Here is a 21,931-nt window from a genome sequence, read left to right on the forward strand (position 1 = left end):
CAATTTTTTCCTTTTTAAACCCGCTATTTGCCCGCTCTACACATTGAATTTTCAGTTTTTGAATCGTAAATTTTCATTCTTTTTTTCAACTATTTCACTTTGAACTGTGCATAAGTATACTTTTTCTATGTACTCAAATAATAAATGTCTAAAATTTTTAAAATTCAAGTTTTTAAAATTTTTTTTATTATTATTATTGATTTTGCAAAAATATTGAGTTTTTTCCTCTTTTATGCGTATCTTCAACATTAGGTTGAGTTATCTATATTTTCGATCAAACTTTACCATAATCCTTCCCACATTCTCCCATCAGAAGTCATCTACCAAATATTATTTACAACGATTTTTTTTTGTAAATATTTATAAATTGTACTTATATGTACATATACAGTTAAGAATAAGTATAAATGCGAAGAACGACTGTATTGCACAATTACTTAATAGTATTAAGATACATACACAATAATAATTTATCACAACGAGATGAAAAATACATCGATATACAGCTAAATCGTCGAACGTCGATCGGTAGCGAATGAGGTAAATAATTAACATCTCCGTTCGCAGGTAAGCATCGTTTCGAATTACAACAATTGTATTCGAATGAATAAATAAAAAACGAAAACAAAAACAAATTCCATATAAATAAGTATATGTGCCTTGGCAAAACGTCGAGTGCGAATTTTTCTATCAGTCTGTCTATTTGAAAATTCAACGAACATGAGGGGGAGGGAGTAACTAGATGAAAAAACAACCTTTTGACGTGATAACTTTTAACGATCGGGGATAAATAAATAATTAACATAGGTACTTAGATAACATACGCATTAGGTAGCTACACAACACAACACAACAACTCGTGTTATAAACACTCGAGGGGACGAAACGACCGACTTACACAGCCATCAAAGGGGTAAAATGATTCATTAGCAGTGTGACGAATCAAATGCTAATATTCATATCTTCGTCGTCGTCAATTTACATACAGAGATCAGCACACGTGGCTCGTACACGGGGTGCGTAGAAAGTATATAACCACACAGGTTTTTTTTATAGGAATTAATGTAGGAATTTAGCGTCTTAATGACTCTTGGTATGAGATAAGGAAGAAGGAGTTCTCAGTATCACATTAGTAGGAATATATAGGTAAAGGATGAGCTTCGCTATTCATTACAAGTTTATCGATGTCAATTAGTCGTCGATTTGGACTGAACAGTAGGTACAGGTATTTTAATGTCTCGCTCATAAAATATGATTCCATAAAGTCGCGTGGTTTGGTGTTTTCCGGGTCTAGCACGTTGTTTATACAAGTATATCCGTTGGCTACTTTGGTGTATTTTTCGAATGCCTGGAGACATTCAATGAAAGTGAATACATGAAGAAAAGTTTTCTGGACATATGCCAAATTCGAGATCTCACCTGAAATATTTCCCATCCCCATTCCTGATAGGTTTTGTTACCGGTGATTGAATACATGGCCCAGAGACTTTCGATGAATTCTGGTCGCAAAAGATTGTGAGTGTCTTGCGATTGGACGTACATGTCTACTCCTCCTTTATCCTGCAATTAAATTTGATAATAATTCCGCCATTTGAAGATAATAATGGGAGAAAGGGCGACAAGACAAGAATCAAGTGATTTATATTGATCGAAGCGAAAAATCGTTCAACTAACCAGTTCGTAATTGAAATAAACTATTTCCGGTGCCAATCCAGTAGGCTGATCTTTATACATATAATAACAAGTTTCCATGAGTTGCTCAGCAAACGTCATATGCTTATTTGGCATACCATTGTAAACACCCAGCGCCAAGGTTCCAGGCAAATAACAAGTTAGGTGATCCTGAAGCAAAAAATCACGATTAAACGAAGATTTTGAAATTAGTATACCGAAGAAATGAAAAGGAAATCGGTACCATTTTGGGAGAAAATGTTCTCGATTTAGATTTCAGTTCACCGATAAAAGTTAATTTTCGTTTCGGTGTTGTTTTGGTTAGAGTTCTCATGATACCGTCGATGGCTTCAATGTAATCTTCTTTAAGACTGTAGAAAAACAGGCATAAGGAATCAATCAGTTTGGTTTTCATAGATATTAAATATATGGAAAGTAATTGAACGTACAAGTCTACCGTCTTTCCAGTCTGAATCCATTGTTTAAGCAGATATTCGTAGTAGCTGTCTCCTCTGGCACCCAGTTTGATTTCAGAATCGAAATTAAAATTACCTGTATTTGGATTAATGAATATAGGAACAAGACCATCCGGTTTACGAAGCTTGTGAATATGCTCGCTGACAGCAAAAGCTGCTTTCTGTCGAAATTTATGACAGAATTGATAAAAGGTTGAAGAAAATGCATAATTTAGTAATACATATGTAATAAATAAAAAAATTACTTCAAATTTATCTTCTCTTGTGCAACGAGATAAGTCTCTAAATTCGAGCTGAAGTGTGCTCACTTCTGCAATACTAGAATCTGAACTCCATCGAGGAACACGAGCGGTATGGGAAACTAGATTCACGTCTGAGAATGGAATAGCTGTAGGTGATTTGTCAAAACAAGGAAGTAATCGTTCGCCTAAATCAGCCTACAAACAAGGACGATGAAATGTGTTATTCGTGCATTATTCGGTTACGACTTTTGACTACGCATTCATTTGAAAACCTACCGCTTTTTCCAGAAACAGACCATCGTTTGAGAAATGATATGCTGATAGTAATCCACCTAGAATTCGTATAGTGACTTCGAATAAATTTACGTCGTCGTTGTAGTGATCAAAAGTGAATGAATTTTCTACCCATCCGCGAGCTTCCGCGAATTCTGTAAAGAAATCAGTAAGAAAATGTCGTATGCACAATGCAGAGGTTATGAGAATGAATATACCTTTGGTCAAATTCATGATGTACAAAGTATCCAACGAGTCCACTATAGTCATCCCTAGATGGAACCAATCTTGATATCGGAGACTAATCGGACGAAGATGATCGTGTCCCCAGGCATATTTCTTGTACCCGGTCCAAGCATGTTTTACAGCATTTATCACTGCTCTTTGACGCACTGTAATTGTTTCCGGTGACTTTAGGATGGGGATGAATGGTCGAGCTTTATGTGTTTCGTCAATCTGGATGGGTTTCTCATTTAATGACTCTTCGACAAATAATTTATCTACGACTACTTTGGAATCGATTTCCGGTACTTCTTGGAATGTTTCATCAACCTAAGGAGCACCATTCGGTGAAATGTATCGAATTAAAAAAGTGTATAGATGATTATAAAAGTAATAATAAACAACGAAGAGCAACACATCGTTGCAAATGGAAACATGGTTTATGAATGTGTTTAATCATGTCGAGTTTAACCTCATTTTTCTGTACTCACATCTGCTTGGACCTTTTGACCAGTTTCGTCAGGTTCGTTGATATGTTTATCAGATTTCACGTCATCCAGACGTCTCTGCGAGTTGAATATGACCCAGTAAAAGATAACAAATATAATACTGCATGATAGTGTGACTAATAGATTTTTCTGTAGTCTTGATAGCTGCCTCCATGACTGTAAAAAATCACACGTACATTGACTATTTTTAATTTGATTTGTTGAGTTTAATTCAGAACTATCAGTATGTACGTACTCGCCATAAACTTTTGCGATGAAATGTACGGTGTTGTAATACTGGAACTCTGTTAATATTTTCTAAATTCAACGTTACATATTGTTTTTTCATAATTTAACGCATTGATTAATAAATGTTTTATGTACATAGATTAATCGTGAATTTTGAATTTTTAGAGAGAAAAAAAACTGGTGTTTGTTCGGCTTATCAATTAATGGGAAAGGGGTGAAGTAGTTTTGCGCGGAACCGGAAGTGCGGAACGCATCATCATCATCAACTCACATACCCTAAAGTTCTAGATTAGGGAAGTATACGCATACGCCATTTTGGTTCGACACAACGGATGTAAACAACATTAGAACGTATGTACGCATACAATCTTACGTGTAAAAAATGCAATTTTTTCGATTGTTCGCGGGTTCGGGTGAATTTTTAAGTAGTTTCAAGCTAAAGACAATGAAATTTCCTATCGATTGATGTTAAATTTTTGTTATTTCGCGCAAAATTGACGATTTTCTGAATACTTATATTATCCGATTTTTTCATACTATATGTGTCAACTTTAAACTAAAAATACTCGAAATCTTCAGTGAACACACAGGTATTTTAATATAGCAAAATGTTCGTAATTTCATCGTCTTTAAAATGAGTGTTTATCAAAAGCTCTACATGCAACCGTTCAAAAGTTGTAGAAGTTTAAAGTTGCGAAAACAATGCAAAAACCAACCGCGGATGGTAAGTATTGAACTTTGAACTAGAATTACTCAAAATTTTCAACGAACACATAGGTATATTAATACAGCAAAACATTCGTTATTTTATCCTTTTTAAAATGGGTCTTTACCGAAAGCTCTAGCTTCTACCGTTCAAAAATTCTTGAAGATCAAAGTTGCGGAAAGTGTTCAAATTGTGTTATCACTGTTATCAGTCACTTAGTGTTGATTGTAGAACATTTTCCGCAACTTTGATCTTCAAGAATTTTCGAACGGTAGAAGCTAGAGCTTTCGGTAAAGACCCATTTTAAAAAGGATAAAATAACGAATGTTTTGCTGTATTAATATACCTATGTGTTCGTTGAAAATTTTGAGTAATTCTAGTTCAAAGTTGACACATATAGTATGAAAAAATCGGATAATATAAGTATTCAGAAAATCGTCAATTTTGCGCGAAATAACAAAAATTTAACATCAATCGATAGGAAATTTCATTGTCTTTAGCTTGAAACTACTTAAAAATTCACCCGAACCCGCGAACAATCGAAAAAATTGCATTTTTTACACATAAGATTGTATGCGTACATACGTTCTAATGTTGTTTACATCCGTTGTGTCGAACCAAAATGGCGTATGCGTATACTTCCCTAATCTAGAACTTTAACATACCCAACCAGCGAATAGTATTTTAACGGATAGCCAATGAACGTGTTGTATTCCAACTTCAACTTCAACGAAGCCAATCAGAAACCAAATACAAAATATTAAATTTGAGAATTTTGAGATTTTTTTGCCGGAATTTTTTTTGTATGTAATGTACCTATGTTGTATTTTTTCTTTTGGTCATTTGGTCTCCATTTTCTAGTGAAAAAAATCGACTGTCACTGTCCTGAAGTTATCAAAAAACGAGAACTCGCGACCTAAAATGCTTTAAAATTTTGCGAAAAATTCGAAAATTTCGACAAACATGTTTTTTGAGCATTTTTGAAGAATTTTGAGCTCAAAATTGGGCCGTCAAACTAAGTACATAATCGGCAAAAAAATTGCAGAAAATTTCCATACACTTGATGAAAATTTTGATATCAATCAACTAAAATTGAATAAAAAAAACAACGTTAAAAATTGATAAAATGGCATAGGTATCTCGAAATTTCAGTGAAAAATACTCTGGGATTTATTTGAGTGAAATGTTGCAAAAATTAGTCGGAATGTTATTCTGATGAAGGGAACGAAAAGCGAGAAGTCATCACGTCATCAGGAACAGGGTATCCGCTATCCGGAGTCACTGAGATTGTATTCACCTCATTGAAAAACGAGAAACGATTTGAATATGACACGCCAACATGAATTACTTTGCCTCTTATAAAACTGATTAGGTATTCAAAAATAGTTGAAAACGAGCAATTATTCAAATTTTATTCACCATTGTCCTCCCTTCTTCCGGGAAAAATATGAAATCCACGTTTTTCCGATATTCATTATCATAACCATAACAAAATGAAAGAAAAAAATACAAATAATCATTAATCACAATAAAACAAAGTACAAATAAATAGATATGTACTTTCCACCCTCAATCATTCGAAAATGAAACATAAGTTTTCCATAACCTCCCTCATCATGTATCACCTCGTTTTGTAACCATATTCTTTGGCGGTTTGCTCAGCAATGACGAGTAATTGAATATCACTCGGCCCGCCAAAAATTTCAGTAATACGAGCATCTCTGAAACATTTCAAAATCGGGAATTAAATTTAAAACGAATACGTTCAGAAGAAGAATATGACCATTGAAGGGCAAAATACCTGTAGTAACGTTCTGCTGGCATATTAGTCACATAGCCCATGCCACCAAGGATTTGAATACAGTTGTGCGATATAGCAGTGGCTGCTTCTGATGCACTTAGCTTAGCCATGGAAGCAGCCTACGAAGAGACTCGTTTAGGTTTTCAAAATATTGGCACTTACGAGTATGTTTACGAGGAATTCAAGTTTACTTTTATAAATGGTTGATTATCATCTCTCAACATGGCAGCTTTCCAAGTCAAAAGTCTTGCACTCTCCAGCTGCAAAGCCATCCTAGCAATTCTTTGCTGTTTACATATTCATCAGCAATAAAACAATTAGTAGATAAAATAAAATTCTATTTTAAAAATGCATATCATTTTTTCATTAAAATAGTGCTTACTTGAACTGCTTGTAATTTCAATAATGAACCACCAAAAGCTTTCCTCGCATTTGCGTATTCAATAGCACAATCAAGTGACGCTTGAGCAATACCTAAGCCTAATGATGCGACGCCGATTCGACCACAGTCTAAGAAGTTTATCGAAATTAGACCACTGCAAAATTCATTTCGTTTCAGATTTTACTCAAGTACTAACCAATAGACGACATCGCTATTTTAAATCCATCTCCCTCTTTTCCAAGTAAATTATCAGTGGTAACGTGAACATTTTCAAGGAAAATACTGCAAGTGGAGGAAGCTCGAATTCCCAATTTATCTTCTTTCTGGCCTATGGTTAAACCTGTGCCGGAAATAGGAACTCGAATGAATAAAAGCTTCACTTTTATAAAGACACTTATATGTACTACGAAACAAATTTTAGACCTTTAGTTGGTATGGGTATGATATAAGCGTTGGTGCCACGATGGCCTTTATTTTTATCAGCGAGTGCAATAACGATTACGGCTTTTGCTTCATAAGCACTCGTAACCCAAGATTTGGTTCCATTCAGTAGCCATCCATCTGTCACCGGAGTAGCAGTAGTAGATAAATTAGCTGCATCGCTACCGCTTTCTGTGAGAGAAATCGTCATAAGGACATTGATATTTACCTACATCATTATTTTTCATTTTGAATCCGAATGATAATCTCGATACAAACCTGGTTCACTCAGAGCAAAACTACCAATCGACGAACCGTCAACAAAAGAGGGTAAAAACTGTCGTTTCTGTTCCGCTGTGCCGTACTTATTGAGTAACGCAGCATATAAACCATTATGTATACTGACAATGGCACCAGTTCCTCCACAACCTCTGATAATGAACAAAATAATTTTCACAAGAATAAGAAATATCAATAACTTCTTGGATGAAAGTTAATTTTATAGTTTACACACTTTACAGTAATGACTTTTACTGCACTCTGTTGTCATGAATGAGTGAAACTAACCTAGCTAGTTCTTCCACAGCGACCGAAAGTGCTAAACTATTCATATCCGAACCTCCGTATTCTTTTGATACTAGAATACCCATTAGTCCAAGAGTGCCTAATTTTCTAATCTGAAAATACAATACGAAATTAGTAAGATAGATGAAAAAACTAGTCGAAAATGTTCATTTTTAAAGCAGATACTTGTTCTTTGGGGAATAAATGTTCTTTATCCAACTTCTGGGCGATTGGCTTCAATTCTTTTTTGGCGAAATTTCGGCACGTATTTTTCAACTGAAGATGACTCTCAGGTAACGATACAGCCGAAAAATTACGAATGAACTCTAAATGCACAAAGATAACATAAACGTTATAAGCGCAGTCTCATTGGCATAAACTTCCACTTGGAATTGTACTTACGATTCAGAGAAACGTTGATGATATTTTTGCTCAACATTTTTGGTATCTTAATTCACCACATTTTTCAGTTACAATTTATGAAGTATGGAGTATGGAGGTTTTTCATCTACGAATTTCATCAACGAACTACAATTACAATATTTCATAGATAAGTAGAGCAATTTTTCAATTTCATTCGATAAAATTTACTATGTATGTACATAATGCATGAGTGATAACATTACGTGAATGATAACAAAAAAATCCACAGGTCCATGAAGCGCACATGCACGTGCGCATACAAGCATTGCTGTGCCACGTGAATGATAGAGCAGAGGGTCGAAGGGATGGTCGAAGGCAACAAATTCGTTCCAAAAAGAAAAGTTAAGTAAATTCAAATATCGACGTAAAATTTGAATTTTCAGAGGGCATACTGATGTGGTTTTGTATTTATTTTTAAATTTTTTCTGGTTTTTGAAACAATTCTTTCTCATTCTCTAAATTTTGTTTTGAAAAAAATTCTTCAAATGTTGGACAAACTTATTTAATAAAATATTTTTGGTGCCAAAAACATTATTGAAAATTTTTGTATTTTTTTTCAAGTCATTTTATTGAGATTTTTTCAGTTATTTAAAGTTTTCTTTCATTTTGGGTATTGAAAAAATATTGTTTAAAATACCTACTTATTTTTTGAATTTTTCTAGATTTTTTCAATTTTTATTGGGGAGGGGGGCAAGTCCCGATTTCTTGACGGACCAGACAGTTGATGCGCTTGAAGTGAATAATTTAAATGTCAATCGTACTGGAGTTTAACATTCAAAAATAAGTTTACTTAAAAATAAACTTTTCGAATTTAATAAGCGTTTCGGTGAGTTTTTTTTTTAAAATTATTTTTAGGAGGAAGTATGCAAATGACGTTTGTTGAGCTGAGGGCCTGTTTTCGTTCTCAAAGGCTCTGAAAGGAAACTGAACGACTAACCCGATTAAAATACCTACTTCAATACTGTATTTGAGGTTAAAATCCAGATCTATACAATGTTATGGATAAATTAAAATCGAGATTAAAAAATTTAAGTAGAAAATTACTCGAGAGATATAAAATCTAGAGAGAAACCGAATAAATAAAATGAAAAACTAAAAAATAAAATACGAGTGTTCACCTGTGCATGATAAATATCCTTATAAATAATGATTATCTTTCGCATAATACAGTTTTAATTGTCATGATTTCTAAAGCTAGGTGGTGTACCGAAGAATTTCTTTCCACTACGTGGAGTTTGTAAAAATTTACGTGATGTTTTTCTCATTAGACTCTCGGTAGAAGGAGTATTACGTAATGTACAGGGTGTCTTGAACGTCGCAGGCGGTTCTTTTATGAAATTTTTCCAATATTCAGCAGGCAACCCGAGCAACTCTTCCATTACTCTGATACTGATTTGATTCTGGGTAAAGGCGTGCTCTGGTTTTTCGCAGTCCAAATCAGGACGTCCGACTATTGTGGGAGCAAACACGTTTGCCAAGTTCGGAATAGGCATTTTACACTCTGCTGTGCTAGCTACTCGTTGTAAATGCAGAATTAAAAAAGCCAGCGTATCCCTGTTGGCTTGAGGAAGAGTCGAAAGAGCTTGATATAATTTGTTTATTTTATTAGTTTCATCTGGGATGGAAACAGCTTCGGCGAAATTTTCCCATTTTGATTTTGGAATCAGTTTATCGTCCAGATGATTTAAGAAATCTTTCAGGCAACAGCATACAGCGTTGATATCTTCCTTGACTAAGCTTGGAGCTCCTTTGCCTCTGGCAAATTTCTCTCTGATTTGTTGCACTTCTTTAGCAATACCCGGTATTCTGAAATAAGTAACAATTATTAGGTACTTTCCAGTGACGTTTTCAAGTAATGTTTTTTTTCTTTCATATTTTCGTTGTTTTATAAAACTTTAGCACTACTCTACCAATTTTTGCCACACATGCTAATGTTTGATACACCATTGGAAAGGCCTCGCTTTGGAGCCGACTAAAAAAATTTGTGATACATGGGATTCGATTTTCGAACTCGCAACTTTTGAGATCTCTGTAAACATTTTATGAACTCTGATTGATCAAAATTAATGCAACTAGGAGAATTGAAAAATTTGAGCTTACGGCACAAGTCTTCCAACTTTCGAATGAAAACCTGCGCTCCATTTAAACTTTCAATTAAAATCTACTAGAAAAATTCTAGTACATGGAATTCTATCGAACTTGCAACCTTTGGAATATCTGTAAAAAATCTTATTGTAAAAAATCTTATGTATTTTGAGTGGTCGAAATTAATGCAACTTTGAAAATTTTAGCTATAAATCATTTTTTGCGTTGAGTCGAGAAGGCGTGAAAGCGTGACAAAAATCGGCACTGAATCTATTATACATATATACAGATGCAGAAAATAAAAATACCTATAAATTCCAACTTCGCTCAAACCCCTCTGTTCGACTTCATTTACACAATGAATAACGATAGCTGGTACCATTGGCGGTACAGATGGAGCACAATCAGCGATAGTTCTAAAAACTCCTGGCTTGGTCGGAGTACCCATCGGTACGCATGGTAATGGTACTTTGTCACGGCATTCCTGATGCGTAATAGCATTACAATCGTTGCATTTCAAAAAACCTTTAAAGCGTCGAATTGATTTCTCGCAACCTAAACAGCTCTCGGCTGTTAAATAGGTACTAACGCTGACAAAATTATGAGCTCTAGAATTCAACCGATCGAGGAACGGAGTACGCAAATTTTCTTTAAATTCTTCTCTCGGATCGGATTCCAAAGACTCTAGTGATTCGGCTCTAGGAGCAGTGGGTGTGATGGGAAACACAGCAGATTTCTTTTTCCTCAGAGTGACAGGTTCTTCGTCCAAATACGAAGGCCGATGTTTACGATTAATACGAGGATTTGTATCATCGAGATCGTCTTCCGATCTTGAAATACTAACTTCGGAAACGGAAGACGAATCAAATTCGGTGATCGTATTTAAACGATCGTACGGAGTCCGATAACCACTCAACGAGTTTTGAATCGATCTGCTAATCGACGTAATTTTCTCCCTAGTTTCGTCGGGTATTTTATGACGCTGATCGTTCAACAGTAAACGGCGTAATTCTTCTAACGTATTAGCCAGAGAATCACGTTCACTTTCCACTTGTTTACGTTGCAGTCGTTCTGAATCTAACCATTTTCGAGCTGCTGTTAGCTTAGAATTTAAAGTTGTGATGTCTTTATTGGCTGCATCCAGGCAGATTTTCAAACGCTTGCATTCATTCGAAGTTTCGATGTGTTTCAATCGCAATGCTTCTTGGTGTTTTGTGTAACTAAATACCAAAAAAAAAAAAAAAAAACGCAAGAAATGTTCAATTCAACAGTCATTGAGGTATTTTAAATTCTGAGTTACAATCAACTCACTTGAGAAATTCTTTGATCAAGTTGTTCTCTAACAATACTTCGTAGCATCGAATTAGATCATCGTATTCGTACACTAAACCAATTCCTTTTTCTGTCATGGTTGGATTCTATGAAAACACAATGAAGAATTAGTAATATCAGTATAGTATTTACAAGCTCATATTTACAGATTAGAAGACTACATTAGTATCACTTTATCATACACCGTGAAGATAGAAAAATACGCATTATATGTAGGAGGAGAATTTGGTATGATAAGTTACCTTCATTTGTTCGTTGAATAAATACAATGGTGAGATATATGCTCACGAGTATGAATACGATTCTATATTTACAACATTTAACAACATAATTTGTTCGAAAATGAAATAAATACTATTAAATTTACAGGTAATACTTCAACAGAAGAACTTTGGAGTTTGGCTCAGTTTGATTTGAAGAGAAGCGCCGGAGATTTCAAATCCAACGGAAAATCATTGATAAAAGAAAAGTACCGGATATGCGCATACAAGGCCAGGATTATGCAAGTTCTATACTGGATGAGTGTTTTCTTTTCCTCTCTGTAGGATCGCTGTGTAGTTTTTTGGGTGTTGATTTTTTGGCGCCTCCACCCACCGCCACTACCGCCACGCCACCGGCGGTTGTCGACTTGTCGTTGTTTTCTTTTACGAGGTTTATTTCAGTTTCGGAAGTTCAATTTTTCTTTTCATCTCTTTTCAGTTTTCATAATTTTTACCGAATGGGACGGGACTGGATGGCGACTGTACAAATTTTTGATAATTTTCAGTAACTTTCATTTTTTATAATTATTGATTTTACAGTTACTTATTTTCAATGATATCATTCAAACTTCTAACTAGAAGTAATTTTCATAAAATTTGATCTTATTTTTTGATGATACTTCATCAATTTTTTATAATTTCTTGATATTTATTCGATATGGATATCTAAAAAAGCTTCAAAAAGGTGCCTCCTTTCAGCTTTCGAATTTCGATTGGCATTCCAACCCTGGCTTTATACGTAGAGTGGGCAATTGATCTCACGCCAGTCTTAGCCAGTCGCGCCGTGTCACTTGACGGAAAAATCGATAGTTATGGATTTAATAAGTCAATCTGCACGAAACGGATAATCGCAAATACAGCCAATCTTCAATATTGTATAATTAATTAATAACAAATAACATCATGAAAAATACAAATTTCTCATTAAAATAGAGTAAGGTATAAAAAAGAAAAACATGAATAATTGATAAAAAATATTGGCTAAAATGATTTCCCCTACCGTTTCCATAAGAAATAATAATGCTGGTGTATGGCTTTTGAAGAAATTATAACTTTGATTCCGTAAGCCAAGCGAAGTTCTGTGGTTTTCTGTCTGCATACGGATTGATCAAAATATTAATTATACTGGGCTCTTCGGTATTCTGAAAAAATCAAACAATGGCGTAAATTATCAAATAGGCACATCTACAATGAATTATTTAATTTTATCGCCCTATTTCTTTAATCTATATACACGTGGTTATTGTCTACTGAACCACCTATCCCCATCCGAGGTATAGGAACACAGCTAGTTAATACATATGTTTACCTGAGAAGCTTTACGAATAGATTGTTCAACTTCTGAAATGGTTCTACAACAGTACCCATTTTTATTAAATAAATTCATCATTCTTTCGTAGTGAATTTCTGGAGATAAAGCTGTGACCGGACTCCTGAAAAAAAATGAAATAGCGTGTAAATAATCAACTGGCTTCATTTGCCTAATTCAATTTCAGAGTAATTAAATGAACTTACGTTGTGGTATTTTCAGGAGTGTTATTCACAGCTTCCCATGTATCTGGATCCAATCCTCCGTAAATTCCATTATTATTTACGATAATGATGATAATTGGTAATTTATATCTAAAAAAAAACCTCGAATATAATCAATCTAAGCATCTAATATCACAACATATTTTCGAATTGAATTTTTACCTGAACATAGTTTCTATTTCCATTCCTGAAAATCCAAAAGCTGAATCTCCTTCAACACATATAACTCGTTTTTTGGGCTCGTATTTATTGCAATATAATTGAGCAGCGATCGCATATCCTAAACCAACTCCCATGGTACCAAAAGTACCTAAAATGCGGTAAATAATCATAGATTTTGAATTATGATTCAATTTGACTTGATGAAGGTTGAACTGAAATAATGAATTTTACCAGCATCCAATCTATGCCTTGGTAACTCATTCAAGAGCATTGTTCTTCCAATATCCATTGTATTTGCTCCTTCGCTAACAATTATGCTATCTGAAATACAGTAAAACAGTTTCTAGATTTACGTGAATAATTCAATGATAACAACTGAAAAAAGATTACTTTTTGGTATATTTTTTTGGACACAGCTCAACGCAGCGTAATAATTCAATGGTTCAGATAAATCGTCAATCATAACCTAAGGCAAATAAAAATATTACATAGAAATTGAAAAAAAAATAATCCATATACTTAATTTTAAAGCCTACTTTCACAGCTTTTGAATTTTTAGCACAGCTTTCACGAAGTTTACTCCACCACTCAGTTTGATTACTATAACTCCATCGTGATTTTTTCAGCTCTTCTGACAGTAGACTAGCAGCAACGCCGATATCTGCTTGGACTGCTACTCCAGAATGAATACTATTATGTAATTCTTCAGCGCACAAATCGACCTGGAATTTTTGAAATTGATTTTTAAACCAAGTGATGATTTCTTTCTCTCAACTGATGTGTAGAAAAATACCTGCACAAAGAAAACATCTGAACGAAAACGAGGTGGTCTACCAAAATGAAGTATCCAATTTAGTCTGGCACCGAAGAGCACTATAACGTCGGCATTTTGCAACGCCACGGTACGAGCTGGAGCGACACAGCAAGGATCATTATCAGAAACTACACCTTTACCCATGGGTGTAGCCAAAAATGGTAATTTTGCCGAACTAATTAAATCTCTCACTGCGTTTTCAGATCTTCCGTAAGCAGCACCTAAAGATTACACCGATATTAGTTTTCCAAAAAAGATTTAACCAATCCTAATAATAGTAATTTGAATACCTTTTCCGATAATAATTAACGGCGATTTGGCGTTCTTTATGGCAGCTGCAGCTTTAGCTATGACATCGCCGCCAGGATAAATAATCGGAGGAAGTGGGCAAACATTCAGCGGTGTGATTTTGTTCGATGAGATGACCTGACTCAATAAATTACCCGGAAAATCGATGTAACAAGGACCTATAAAAAGGCATTCAGAAACGCTATTCGATTTATCGTTATCGTAACAAAATTCGGAATTAAAACTTTACCAGGTCGTCCATATGTAGCCAATCTCACAGCTTTTTCGATATGTTGATGAACTAATTCCAAACTAGGAGGTCGAGCACTGTATTTGCAATAAGGTCGACTTAAATCAACTTGAGTACATTCTTGAAATCCTCCAATACCTTCATGGTCTTGCGAGCACGAACCTCCAATCACCAACAATGGCCTATACGATTTTTATTCACTAAATATGAGAATTTATTCAATAACGAATAGTCAAGTAAAGAATTCACTCCACATTACCAACAATTCACTTGTGCATTGGCCATTCCCGCAGTAACATGTAGAAGTCCAGGACCAGAGACAACCAAACACACAGCAGGTTTACGAGTCAAGTAACCAATAGCTTGAGCTGCGTAACAAGCAGCTTGTTCATTTCTCATGGCCACAAAATGAAGACCAGCTTGCTGCATAGCCATGCCAAGTTCAATTACAGGAAATCCAACAATTCCGAAGACATATTCTATTCCCTGAAGTAACAAAGAAGTATAATTATTGCAAGAAGATTCAACAAACGTCCATGTGAAATATTTCAAGAGAATACCTGAAGTTTCAGTGCTTCAGCTACAACCTGATTTCCGGTGATTTCTTCTCCACTATCAGCAGCCATGTTTGATGATTGAAAATACGAAATACTAATCGGAAAAGTTTCAAGTTTGAATAACTAATCAAGTTTCAAAAAAAAAAAACTAGTAAAACAGAAAAGTTTTAAAAACTTTACGATGAGAGCTAATTAACCAGATTCACGGGGTGGAACAACAAAAGCACCAGTGTCAGTGTACTTGGTTTTTAAACTATCTTGTTAACGATTTTCGTTTTTCTAATACGGATTAATTGAGAAACAGAGAGTAAAACAAAGTAAACTATGATGAATAAAGAACATTATTTTCAATACTTTGTGATAAAACATTCTTCCTCCAGTTCCTCCACGGCTCCACCTGTTTTCTGAGTGATAAGGAATGGATGATGTAAATAAATATACCTAAACCCTTCCCCCTGTCTAAACTCTTTCTTTCTTCATGTTTTTCTTTGTTTGTTTCGGTTCCCATGGATTTAAACTAGAATAGAAATGAAATTATCTATTCAAATTCGAATAATCTTGAGTCCTACTGAAAATTGTAACTGAATTTTGGACTCAATTTTTTTTAATGCTCAAATTATATTCTCGTCGAAATATTTGACATTTCTCGTGAGATTCTAACTTCTGAAATTACAAAAATCATCGTCCTATTTTGGCCTCAAAATTCTTAAAAACTACAAATAATTTTGTGAAAACATTTCAATTATTCAATTTCTCGCGAAGTGTGGTGTGTCGGAGCCTTGTAGCAACCGAAAATATTTTACAGGTCCAAGTATCAATGGACAACTTCGGTCAAAAAAAAATGTCACTTTCTTCGATAGGTAGTGTTTTTAGTGCATGAAAAATGAATCTGAAGTGTCTTTCGATCAGAGACCAAATTAAGTAGTGTGTTGAGTGGTCTCCCACGTCCCACTCTAAAATTCGTAAAAAAGAAAACTCAGCAAATTTTCAAAAATTGTCAATTTTAAACAAATGAATTTATGATCAAATTCCACCACTTGAGTGATTTTTTTAATTTTATGATTTTAACAAAATTTTGAGTAGTTAAACAAATCAAAATGACACTTTTTCAAATATTCAGAAAATCGTGACTCTAATTTGAGCTCAAAATTCTTCGATAATGTGCAGAAAAAGTGTTGATATAATAATTATATAAATTTTTGATTTTCTGCCTGAATCAAAACCCAATCTTGATGGATTGCATGACACTTTTTTTAAAAAACTTTGAAAACCATTAGCCATTGGGTACTCACTTAATTTCGGGCTCAACAGTCACCATTTTTCAAAAACGTTCCAAAATTATTGACCACGAAATTTTTGAATTTCCCGCGAAATTGTAAACTGAGGTAAGGCATAATCAAAGGCGATGAGGAGCTGTTTCACCAGAAGAAAAATGTCAAAATGAAAATATTGCGATTCTTCGCCCTTTCATGCTGACCCAATCAATAAAACATGATACAAAAATAAACTGCACACGCATGTTATGAAATTTGTATTAATAAAATTTAACAAAAAAAGAAAAAAAATGACTTTAAATAAAACATCCGATTAGGAATTAATCTAACGTTACTCGCAACGATAGTTTCGTCAATGATTAAAACATTCACTAGGTACTTTACAGTACTTCAACTCCATGATAAAATTTTTAAATTACGTATACAGCGAAATAAATTAGCAATAGAAGGTAATTGAGCGTAGAACATTTCGAAAACGTATAAAAGTACACAAAGTAGAAAAAAAGAAGAATAAAGGAAATACTAAAGCAGTCTGTTTCTGAGTGTTCGACTAAATAAGTACATATACTGATAAGTGAAAAAGTGAAAAATTTTCAATAAAAAAATTGCTGATCACTTTTGCCGATTCCTGGAATGTACTAACGTGAGGAAATCACTACAAGTCTACTAAAAATGAGTACATAATGTACCGAAGTGAAAATACCTAAATAAATATAACAATACCCTGTTTCGTTCGTTCAATCACAGTACAGTTTCATGATTTACGAAATAATATGGAAAAAAATCACCAAAATCAAAAAATCTCAATTATTAAAAACACTGACGTAAAAAAAAAGGAAAAAAATTAAACGTTAATAAATAGGCTTTTACGTCAATATTTAGAATTATTTTAGTTTTCAAAACATCAATAATTCTATCTACTTATTCTCAGTTCAATCATCAGAAAAAGATTTTCCTATCATTTCAATTCAAATAAGCTCGCATTATTTCATTCAAAACCATAACAAATGTTAATCAGTAAACTGTCATACGGGAAATACCACTTACATTTTACTGTTAGTAACTAACAAAGTACGTAAATAAATGACTAATTTGGTTAAGAAAAGGGTCTCCGGAGGATACAATTCTCAGGGTGAGGAATAACTACAAGACCAATCTACGCACACCGCATTCGCAACAGAATTTGGCAATGTCCAAAGGGTACTTGGCACCACATTCGTGACAAAATTTTGATAATTTTTGACTCTGTTGCGAACTGGCTTCTTGAAAATCCGATGTAAGAGATAGAGTGGAAGATTTCAGAGTATCTGTCTCCGGCGTCGATGTTTTACCGAAATATTTATGAGATTCCGAAAGAGCAGGCGATTTACGATTCAAGCTGCAAATGAACGAACTGATTAAAAAATTGAATAGTTAAAATTGATAAGAAAGATAAACTCGATACTGACCTATTGTAAGCTGAATCAATACTCGTCTTACTGACCATCGAATCTCCTCGTTCTAATTTGAGATTCTTTTTTTCCGCCGAATCGGAATTCACGGTAAACGTATCGTCAAAAATTGTATTATTCAGAACGTTTTCAAATTCAGTAAACGAATTAAGTAAATCGAAATTTTCACCATCCAGCAAGTGATTAAGTTTTTCCAGTTTTTCATCGTATTTACTCGGATACGTTGTGTTTGATGTGTAAGTAGCATTTGGATCTTTTGATTCTTTATTACCATATAGTAAATGTTCCATTTTTAGGTTCTTCTTCACTGCGTTTTTACCAGTTTTATCGGCATTACATGCGGATACTGATCTTTGCAAAACTGGAACTTCGTTTTCAATACGTGGTTTATCGGCACTTTTACACATCTTGTTTCTCTCATCTGGAATATCAATACTAACCGAAGAACACAAACTTAGATTGCTTAAACTTATCAAAGGATAACGATTCATATTCGTATCATGATTCGCTTGCACTGGTATTTCGTGTTTCGTAGTTATAGGAGGCAACACGTACGTTTGATCTTCAATTTTATCATAATTGAAAGACGGTATAGGTGTCGGTGTTCGGTTCAGTAATTCCATGCTACCATTTGTATATTTACTGAATGCTGATGTTGGCGAAGTTTTGAAGTGTTTTTCAGAAGCATCTGTTTGGCAAGATATCGTTTTAACAGGGCCATTATACGATGAGATATTTTCTTTATTATTGAAATGATTCCATCTTTCTTCTTTCATCGGCAATGGCGAGTTCGAGGTGTCTAATTTAGCGATAGTAAACGTTTGGTTTAATGGCTGTGTTTCTACATTAGCGTTAACGTCTTTTAATAATTCTTTCATTTGGTGCTCCGCCAAGATATATGGGTTATAATTATCGTACATCCTGAAAGTAAGATAAATCAGTATAATAGGAAATCAATTTGTGAGGAAAAAACATGAAAGAGCACGTTGCAATAATTCGCTCGTAATGAAAAAAGTAATATAAAGAAAATATATAACGAGGTTGAAGTTCGCACGATAACATGCAATCGACGGTCCATTATGCTCTGAAAATTTCTAATAGGTACCTTTTTCAATTTGTCGATAAAAATGAACGTGATTAACCCATTTTCCTAAAGCTAATTGAAAAGTATCGATTAAATTCGGTCTTCGCCTGAGATAGTCAATGAGAGATCATTCTACCACTCATGAAACAAATACTTTTGTTGTCAACTACGTGCGAATTTGTAAAGAAAGATAAACAAGCACTCGTGAAGATAGATAAATTAATCAACCGCGAAATATAAACTTTAAATATGTATTCAATGATTACGTACGTATTATTTAATGGTTTATCCATATCATTTGAAGATGTTTTAGGTGTTGGAGCCGCTGGTTTTATCTTCGTTCCATTCGCCGATATCCAATTTTGAATTGCATTATAATCTGATTTTTTATTTTGATAATTACCATTTAAATTGTCTTTTCTGAAATTAAAAAAAAAATCGTTAATGAATAAGAACGCAAAAAATTGAAAGATAAACACTGACAAAAGCAAATAAAAAATTTGATTATACGAGTAGGATAGATAAACTGAGTACACATAACACTTACTCTATTTTTGTTTCAGGTTTTTTGGGTGCTTTTCCCTTATAACTACACCTGAGAACATTTTGACGGATAAAATTCGTTTCCTTGGGTTCTTTTGATTTTTTAATTTCTAGAAAAACCAACAGAATTACTCAAATGTGTCCAAATAATTCCAAATACTTATACAGCGTACTCAAATTACCTAAAATTTTGGGCTTCGGTTCAGGTTCAAATGGTTTAGCAAATCCGTCATCTCGATCCTTCCTCATTTCATTTCTATTGTGAAAGAAGTTGTGATTTTCTTGAACACTCACTTTCGGAGAATACTTCTCACGTGTTATGCTTCTTCTGGATCTAAAGGAAGGGGCTCGATACTGCATAATCGGAAAATTACATCAAATTAAATCGATTACAGTTCTACCAAATACCATAAATGAAACACAGACTCACTTTAGTTCTCGCCTCCAGTCTTTCTTTAGCTTCTTGAGTAGCTGTTGACTTCGAATTGATTCTAATACTTTGTTCTTTGCACCACTCGATATGACGATCGAAAGCTTTCGGCCCAAAGCTTCTATCACAGTAAGGACATTTTTCATGATTCGATGATTTTGATACTGGACTAGTGACTTTATTTATTTTACGAGAAGGAACATGATGAGGAGTATCAACGTGTTTCATCAAAGGTGCTAATCTTTCTCGGCTGTGAGAGCTAGTTATGGTTTCTTTCTTCGGAACCATGACCGGTAAATATTCAGCCAATTCTGTTCCTTGAATACGTTGTTTGGCTGAATCAAAAGTTTTCCGTTTCTTGTGCAACGTTTTCTCACAGACTTTTGAATGCTTCGCCAGACTTTCGGGAACAAATTTACGGCTACAGAATTGACATGGTATTCTATCCGGGGTGCCTTTTGGGCCTAGAACAGTTTTCGAAATATCCATGATTTAATGATGAGTCGAACGAAATATTCACCAAAATTGGTCCTTATTAGTGCATTGCAATATATGAAAATCGAATAATTTCATCGTGGTGGGCAGCTCAATGCCAAATAAACTCCCACGAATATTTGACTATGAGAGAACCAAGCGTGGTGATCAATTTCCAACACAAAAATATCGAAAAGTGTTCGATTGATGGTGAAAATTAAATAGAGAAAAAATAAAGTGCAACTTATGTAAGTACATATTACAGAATCATTAGCGAATCAAGGTGTTAAATAATCACCGATTTACCTTCGTCTTCAAGTTCCATTGGAGATATTGAACACTGATATAGTTCAACGAAACGATGTACCGTTAAAATTAATCAAAAAGGAAGAAAAACATATACTCGATAACAAAACGATAATAATTAGTTCGTTATATAACTTAATTAATTAAAAGTTTTAGCTTAAAACACTTTTCTTATCATTCAGGCTTTTCGTTTCAAGATGATGTTGTTTATTTTATTCTCCATAGCAGGTTCACAGGTATATGGAGACGGACAGGAAGGAGGTAAAGGTAAAGGTAACACGGGGTATGACGTCATATGACGTACGGATTGGGATTTTCGTTCGAGTGTTCGAGTAGGAGTGACGAGAGAGGGGAGGTACGTAATGTTGAGAATCGAATGAGCCGTTGAGCCAATTGATGAGCATTTTTCAACCTTTTAAACAATTCAAAATGTTCAATTTATACCAAGTACCTACTTATTTCTATCTACATGCATTTCTGTTTGGCCTTTTTTAATTTTAATTTTATTTTTTTTCAAGGAATTGAATTAACGAATTTGTGCATACCTAGTTCTTTTTTTTTCAATTCATTTGCCTAATTGCCTATTTAGGTATTATAACTGTCCTATTTTTAAATATTTAAAAGACGGCGCACTTTTTTTTCATAGTTGGTTAATCCTCAATCCTCATTCCTCATGTATACTGTATGAGATCAAAGAGGACAAAAATTTGATGGAAGTTCAATCAGATTATCTACCAAATATCGCGGAAGTTTTGTGTCATTTTCTCGCGATTTCTTTCTTTTTCTTTACTGATAAAAATTAAAAATTGTGAAAAAAGTCAAACGTGCCACCATCTTAAGAATATGTATTCCTAAAACGGCGCAATCTTCAATTTTTAAATGAAACTGTCAAAAATTATTATAAAACTACAATGTAGGTACTGCTTCGCAGTTTTCGGGTGCACAATGCAGATGCATAACTATTTACAATATTTACCTATCGTTTAGGAAGTACCTACAAATTGACAAGAACATTTTTTCCCATCATTTCTGCTGACTTTCTCATCTTTTCTCAATCTTTTGAGACTAGATCCAAAAGTTGAAGTTCTTTGCATATGTTTTGAGATTCGCCTATTTTGACATATTTTTTTTGCCCAAATTGGTAAATTTTTATTGCTGCGCAATCTTAGTA

At 34.1% G+C, this 21,931-nt stretch overlaps 5 protein-coding genes across 5 annotated transcripts; all 5 read right to left on the reverse strand.

Moving 5' to 3' along the window:
• Positions 1-402: 402 nt before the first annotated feature.
• On the reverse strand, positions 403-3,864 carry LOC135832607 (endoplasmic reticulum mannosyl-oligosaccharide 1,2-alpha-mannosidase-like). Its single transcript, XM_065345967.1, has 10 exons — positions 3,629-3,864; positions 3,376-3,549; positions 2,881-3,214; positions 2,666-2,817; positions 2,393-2,584; positions 2,121-2,308; positions 1,916-2,042; positions 1,675-1,842; positions 1,420-1,560; positions 403-1,348 (listed from the first exon to the last, which is right to left on the reverse strand). The coding sequence occupies exons 1-10, from the start codon at positions 3,719-3,721 to the stop codon at positions 1,130-1,132; spliced, it is 1,788 nt and encodes a 595-aa protein (XP_065202039.1). The 5' UTR covers positions 3,722-3,864; the 3' UTR covers positions 403-1,129.
• A 1,861-nt stretch (positions 3,865-5,725) lies between these two features.
• Positions 5,726-8,130, reverse strand: LOC135832613 (short-chain specific acyl-CoA dehydrogenase, mitochondrial-like). Its single transcript, XM_065345974.1, has 10 exons — positions 7,897-8,130; positions 7,681-7,820; positions 7,498-7,607; positions 7,210-7,361; positions 6,934-7,122; positions 6,707-6,850; positions 6,511-6,638; positions 6,320-6,415; positions 6,129-6,247; positions 5,726-6,048 (listed from the first exon to the last, which is right to left on the reverse strand). Exons 1-10 carry the CDS (start codon positions 7,931-7,933, stop codon positions 5,949-5,951), a joined length of 1,215 nt encoding a protein of 404 aa, XP_065202046.1. The 5' UTR covers positions 7,934-8,130; the 3' UTR covers positions 5,726-5,948.
• A 728-nt stretch (positions 8,131-8,858) lies between these two features.
• On the reverse strand, positions 8,859-12,085 carry LOC135832610 (rac GTPase-activating protein 1-like). Its single transcript, XM_065345970.1, has 4 exons — positions 11,577-12,085; positions 11,314-11,420; positions 10,311-11,222; positions 8,859-9,723 (listed from the first exon to the last, which is right to left on the reverse strand). The coding sequence occupies exons 1-4, from the start codon at positions 11,580-11,582 to the stop codon at positions 9,090-9,092; spliced, it is 1,659 nt and encodes a 552-aa protein (XP_065202042.1). The 5' UTR covers positions 11,583-12,085; the 3' UTR covers positions 8,859-9,089.
• Positions 12,086-12,449: 364 nt separating this feature from the next.
• Hacl (2-hydroxyacyl-CoA lyase) lies at positions 12,450-15,624 on the reverse strand. The gene is made up of 12 exons (XM_065345969.1): positions 15,202-15,624; positions 14,901-15,127; positions 14,642-14,823; positions 14,394-14,570; positions 14,083-14,324; positions 13,826-14,011; positions 13,680-13,755; positions 13,521-13,610; positions 13,290-13,437; positions 13,110-13,217; positions 12,904-13,027; positions 12,450-12,736 (listed from the first exon to the last, which is right to left on the reverse strand). Exons 1-12 carry the CDS (start codon positions 15,265-15,267, stop codon positions 12,641-12,643), a joined length of 1,722 nt encoding a protein of 573 aa, XP_065202041.1. The 5' UTR covers positions 15,268-15,624; the 3' UTR covers positions 12,450-12,640.
• Positions 15,625-16,714: 1,090 nt separating this feature from the next.
• Positions 16,715-21,121, reverse strand: LOC135832608 (uncharacterized). Its single transcript, XM_065345968.1, has 7 exons — positions 20,761-21,121; positions 19,981-20,444; positions 19,733-19,904; positions 19,555-19,660; positions 19,278-19,427; positions 17,921-18,844; positions 16,715-17,850 (listed from the first exon to the last, which is right to left on the reverse strand). The coding sequence occupies exons 1-7, from the start codon at positions 20,777-20,779 to the stop codon at positions 17,616-17,618; spliced, it is 2,070 nt and encodes a 689-aa protein (XP_065202040.1). The 5' UTR covers positions 20,780-21,121; the 3' UTR covers positions 16,715-17,615.
• Between the last annotated feature and the right edge of the window lie 810 nt (positions 21,122-21,931).

Source organism: Planococcus citri, chromosome 1 (assembly GCF_950023065.1).
Source record: "Planococcus citri chromosome 1, ihPlaCitr1.1, whole genome shotgun sequence".
In the NCBI taxonomy this organism is placed as follows: domain Eukaryota; kingdom Metazoa; phylum Arthropoda; class Insecta; order Hemiptera; family Pseudococcidae; genus Planococcus; species Planococcus citri.

What these genes read in the sequence shown, in the direction of transcription:
- LOC135832608 (XM_065345968.1), bottom strand. An exon ending in GACTGGAGGCGAGAACTAAA is followed by an intron (nt 19,905 to 19,980) that starts GTGAGTCTGTGT and finishes CCGATTATGCAG; the next exon opens with TATCGAGCCCCTTCCTTTAG. An exon ending in GATAAACCATTAAATAATAC is followed by an intron (nt 18,845 to 19,277) that starts GTACGTAATCAT and finishes TCTTACTTTCAG; the next exon opens with GATGTACGATAATTATAACC.
- LOC135832610 (XM_065345970.1), bottom strand. An exon ending in TTGATCAAAGAATTTCTCAA is followed by an intron (nt 11,223 to 11,313) that starts GTGAGTTGATTG and finishes TTTGGTATTTAG; the next exon opens with TTACACAAAACACCAAGAAG. An exon ending in AGCGAAGTTGGAATTTATAG is followed by an intron (nt 9,724 to 10,310) that starts GTATTTTTATTT and finishes TACTTATTTCAG; the next exon opens with AATACCGGGTATTGCTAAAG.
- LOC135832613 (XM_065345974.1), bottom strand. Translation starts at nt 7,933, where the DNA reads ATGTTGAGCAAAAATATCATCAACGTTTCTCTGAATC. An exon ending in GCTGTGGAAGAACTAGCTAG is followed by an intron (nt 7,362 to 7,497) that starts GTTAGTTTCACT and finishes GTTCATTATCAG; the next exon opens with AGGTTGTGGAGGAACTGGTG. An exon ending in TTTTGCTCTGAGTGAACCAG is followed by an intron (nt 7,123 to 7,209) that starts GTTTGTATCGAG and finishes TTTCTCTCACAG; the next exon opens with AAAGCGGTAGCGATGCAGCT.
- LOC135832607 (XM_065345967.1), bottom strand. Translation starts at nt 3,721, where the DNA reads ATGAAAAAACAATATGTAACGTTGAATTTAGAAAATATTAACAGAGTT. An exon ending in ACTGGAAAGACGGTAGACTT is followed by an intron (nt 2,043 to 2,120) that starts GTACGTTCAATT and finishes GTTTTTCTACAG; the next exon opens with TCTTAAAGAAGATTACATTG. An exon ending in GAACATTTTCTCCCAAAATG is followed by an intron (nt 1,843 to 1,915) that starts GTACCGATTTCC and finishes TTTTTGCTTCAG; the next exon opens with GATCACCTAACTTGTTATTT.
- Hacl (XM_065345969.1), bottom strand. Translation starts at nt 15,267, where the DNA reads ATGGCTGCTGATAGTGGAGAAGAAATCACCGGAAATCAGGTTGTAGCT. An exon ending in CCAAAAAAATATACCAAAAA is followed by an intron (nt 13,611 to 13,679) that starts GTAATCTTTTTT and finishes ACTGTATTTCAG; the next exon opens with ATAGCATAATTGTTAGCGAA. An exon ending in AAGGCATAGATTGGATGCTG is followed by an intron (nt 13,438 to 13,520) that starts GTAAAATTCATT and finishes ACCGCATTTTAG; the next exon opens with GTACTTTTGGTACCATGGGA.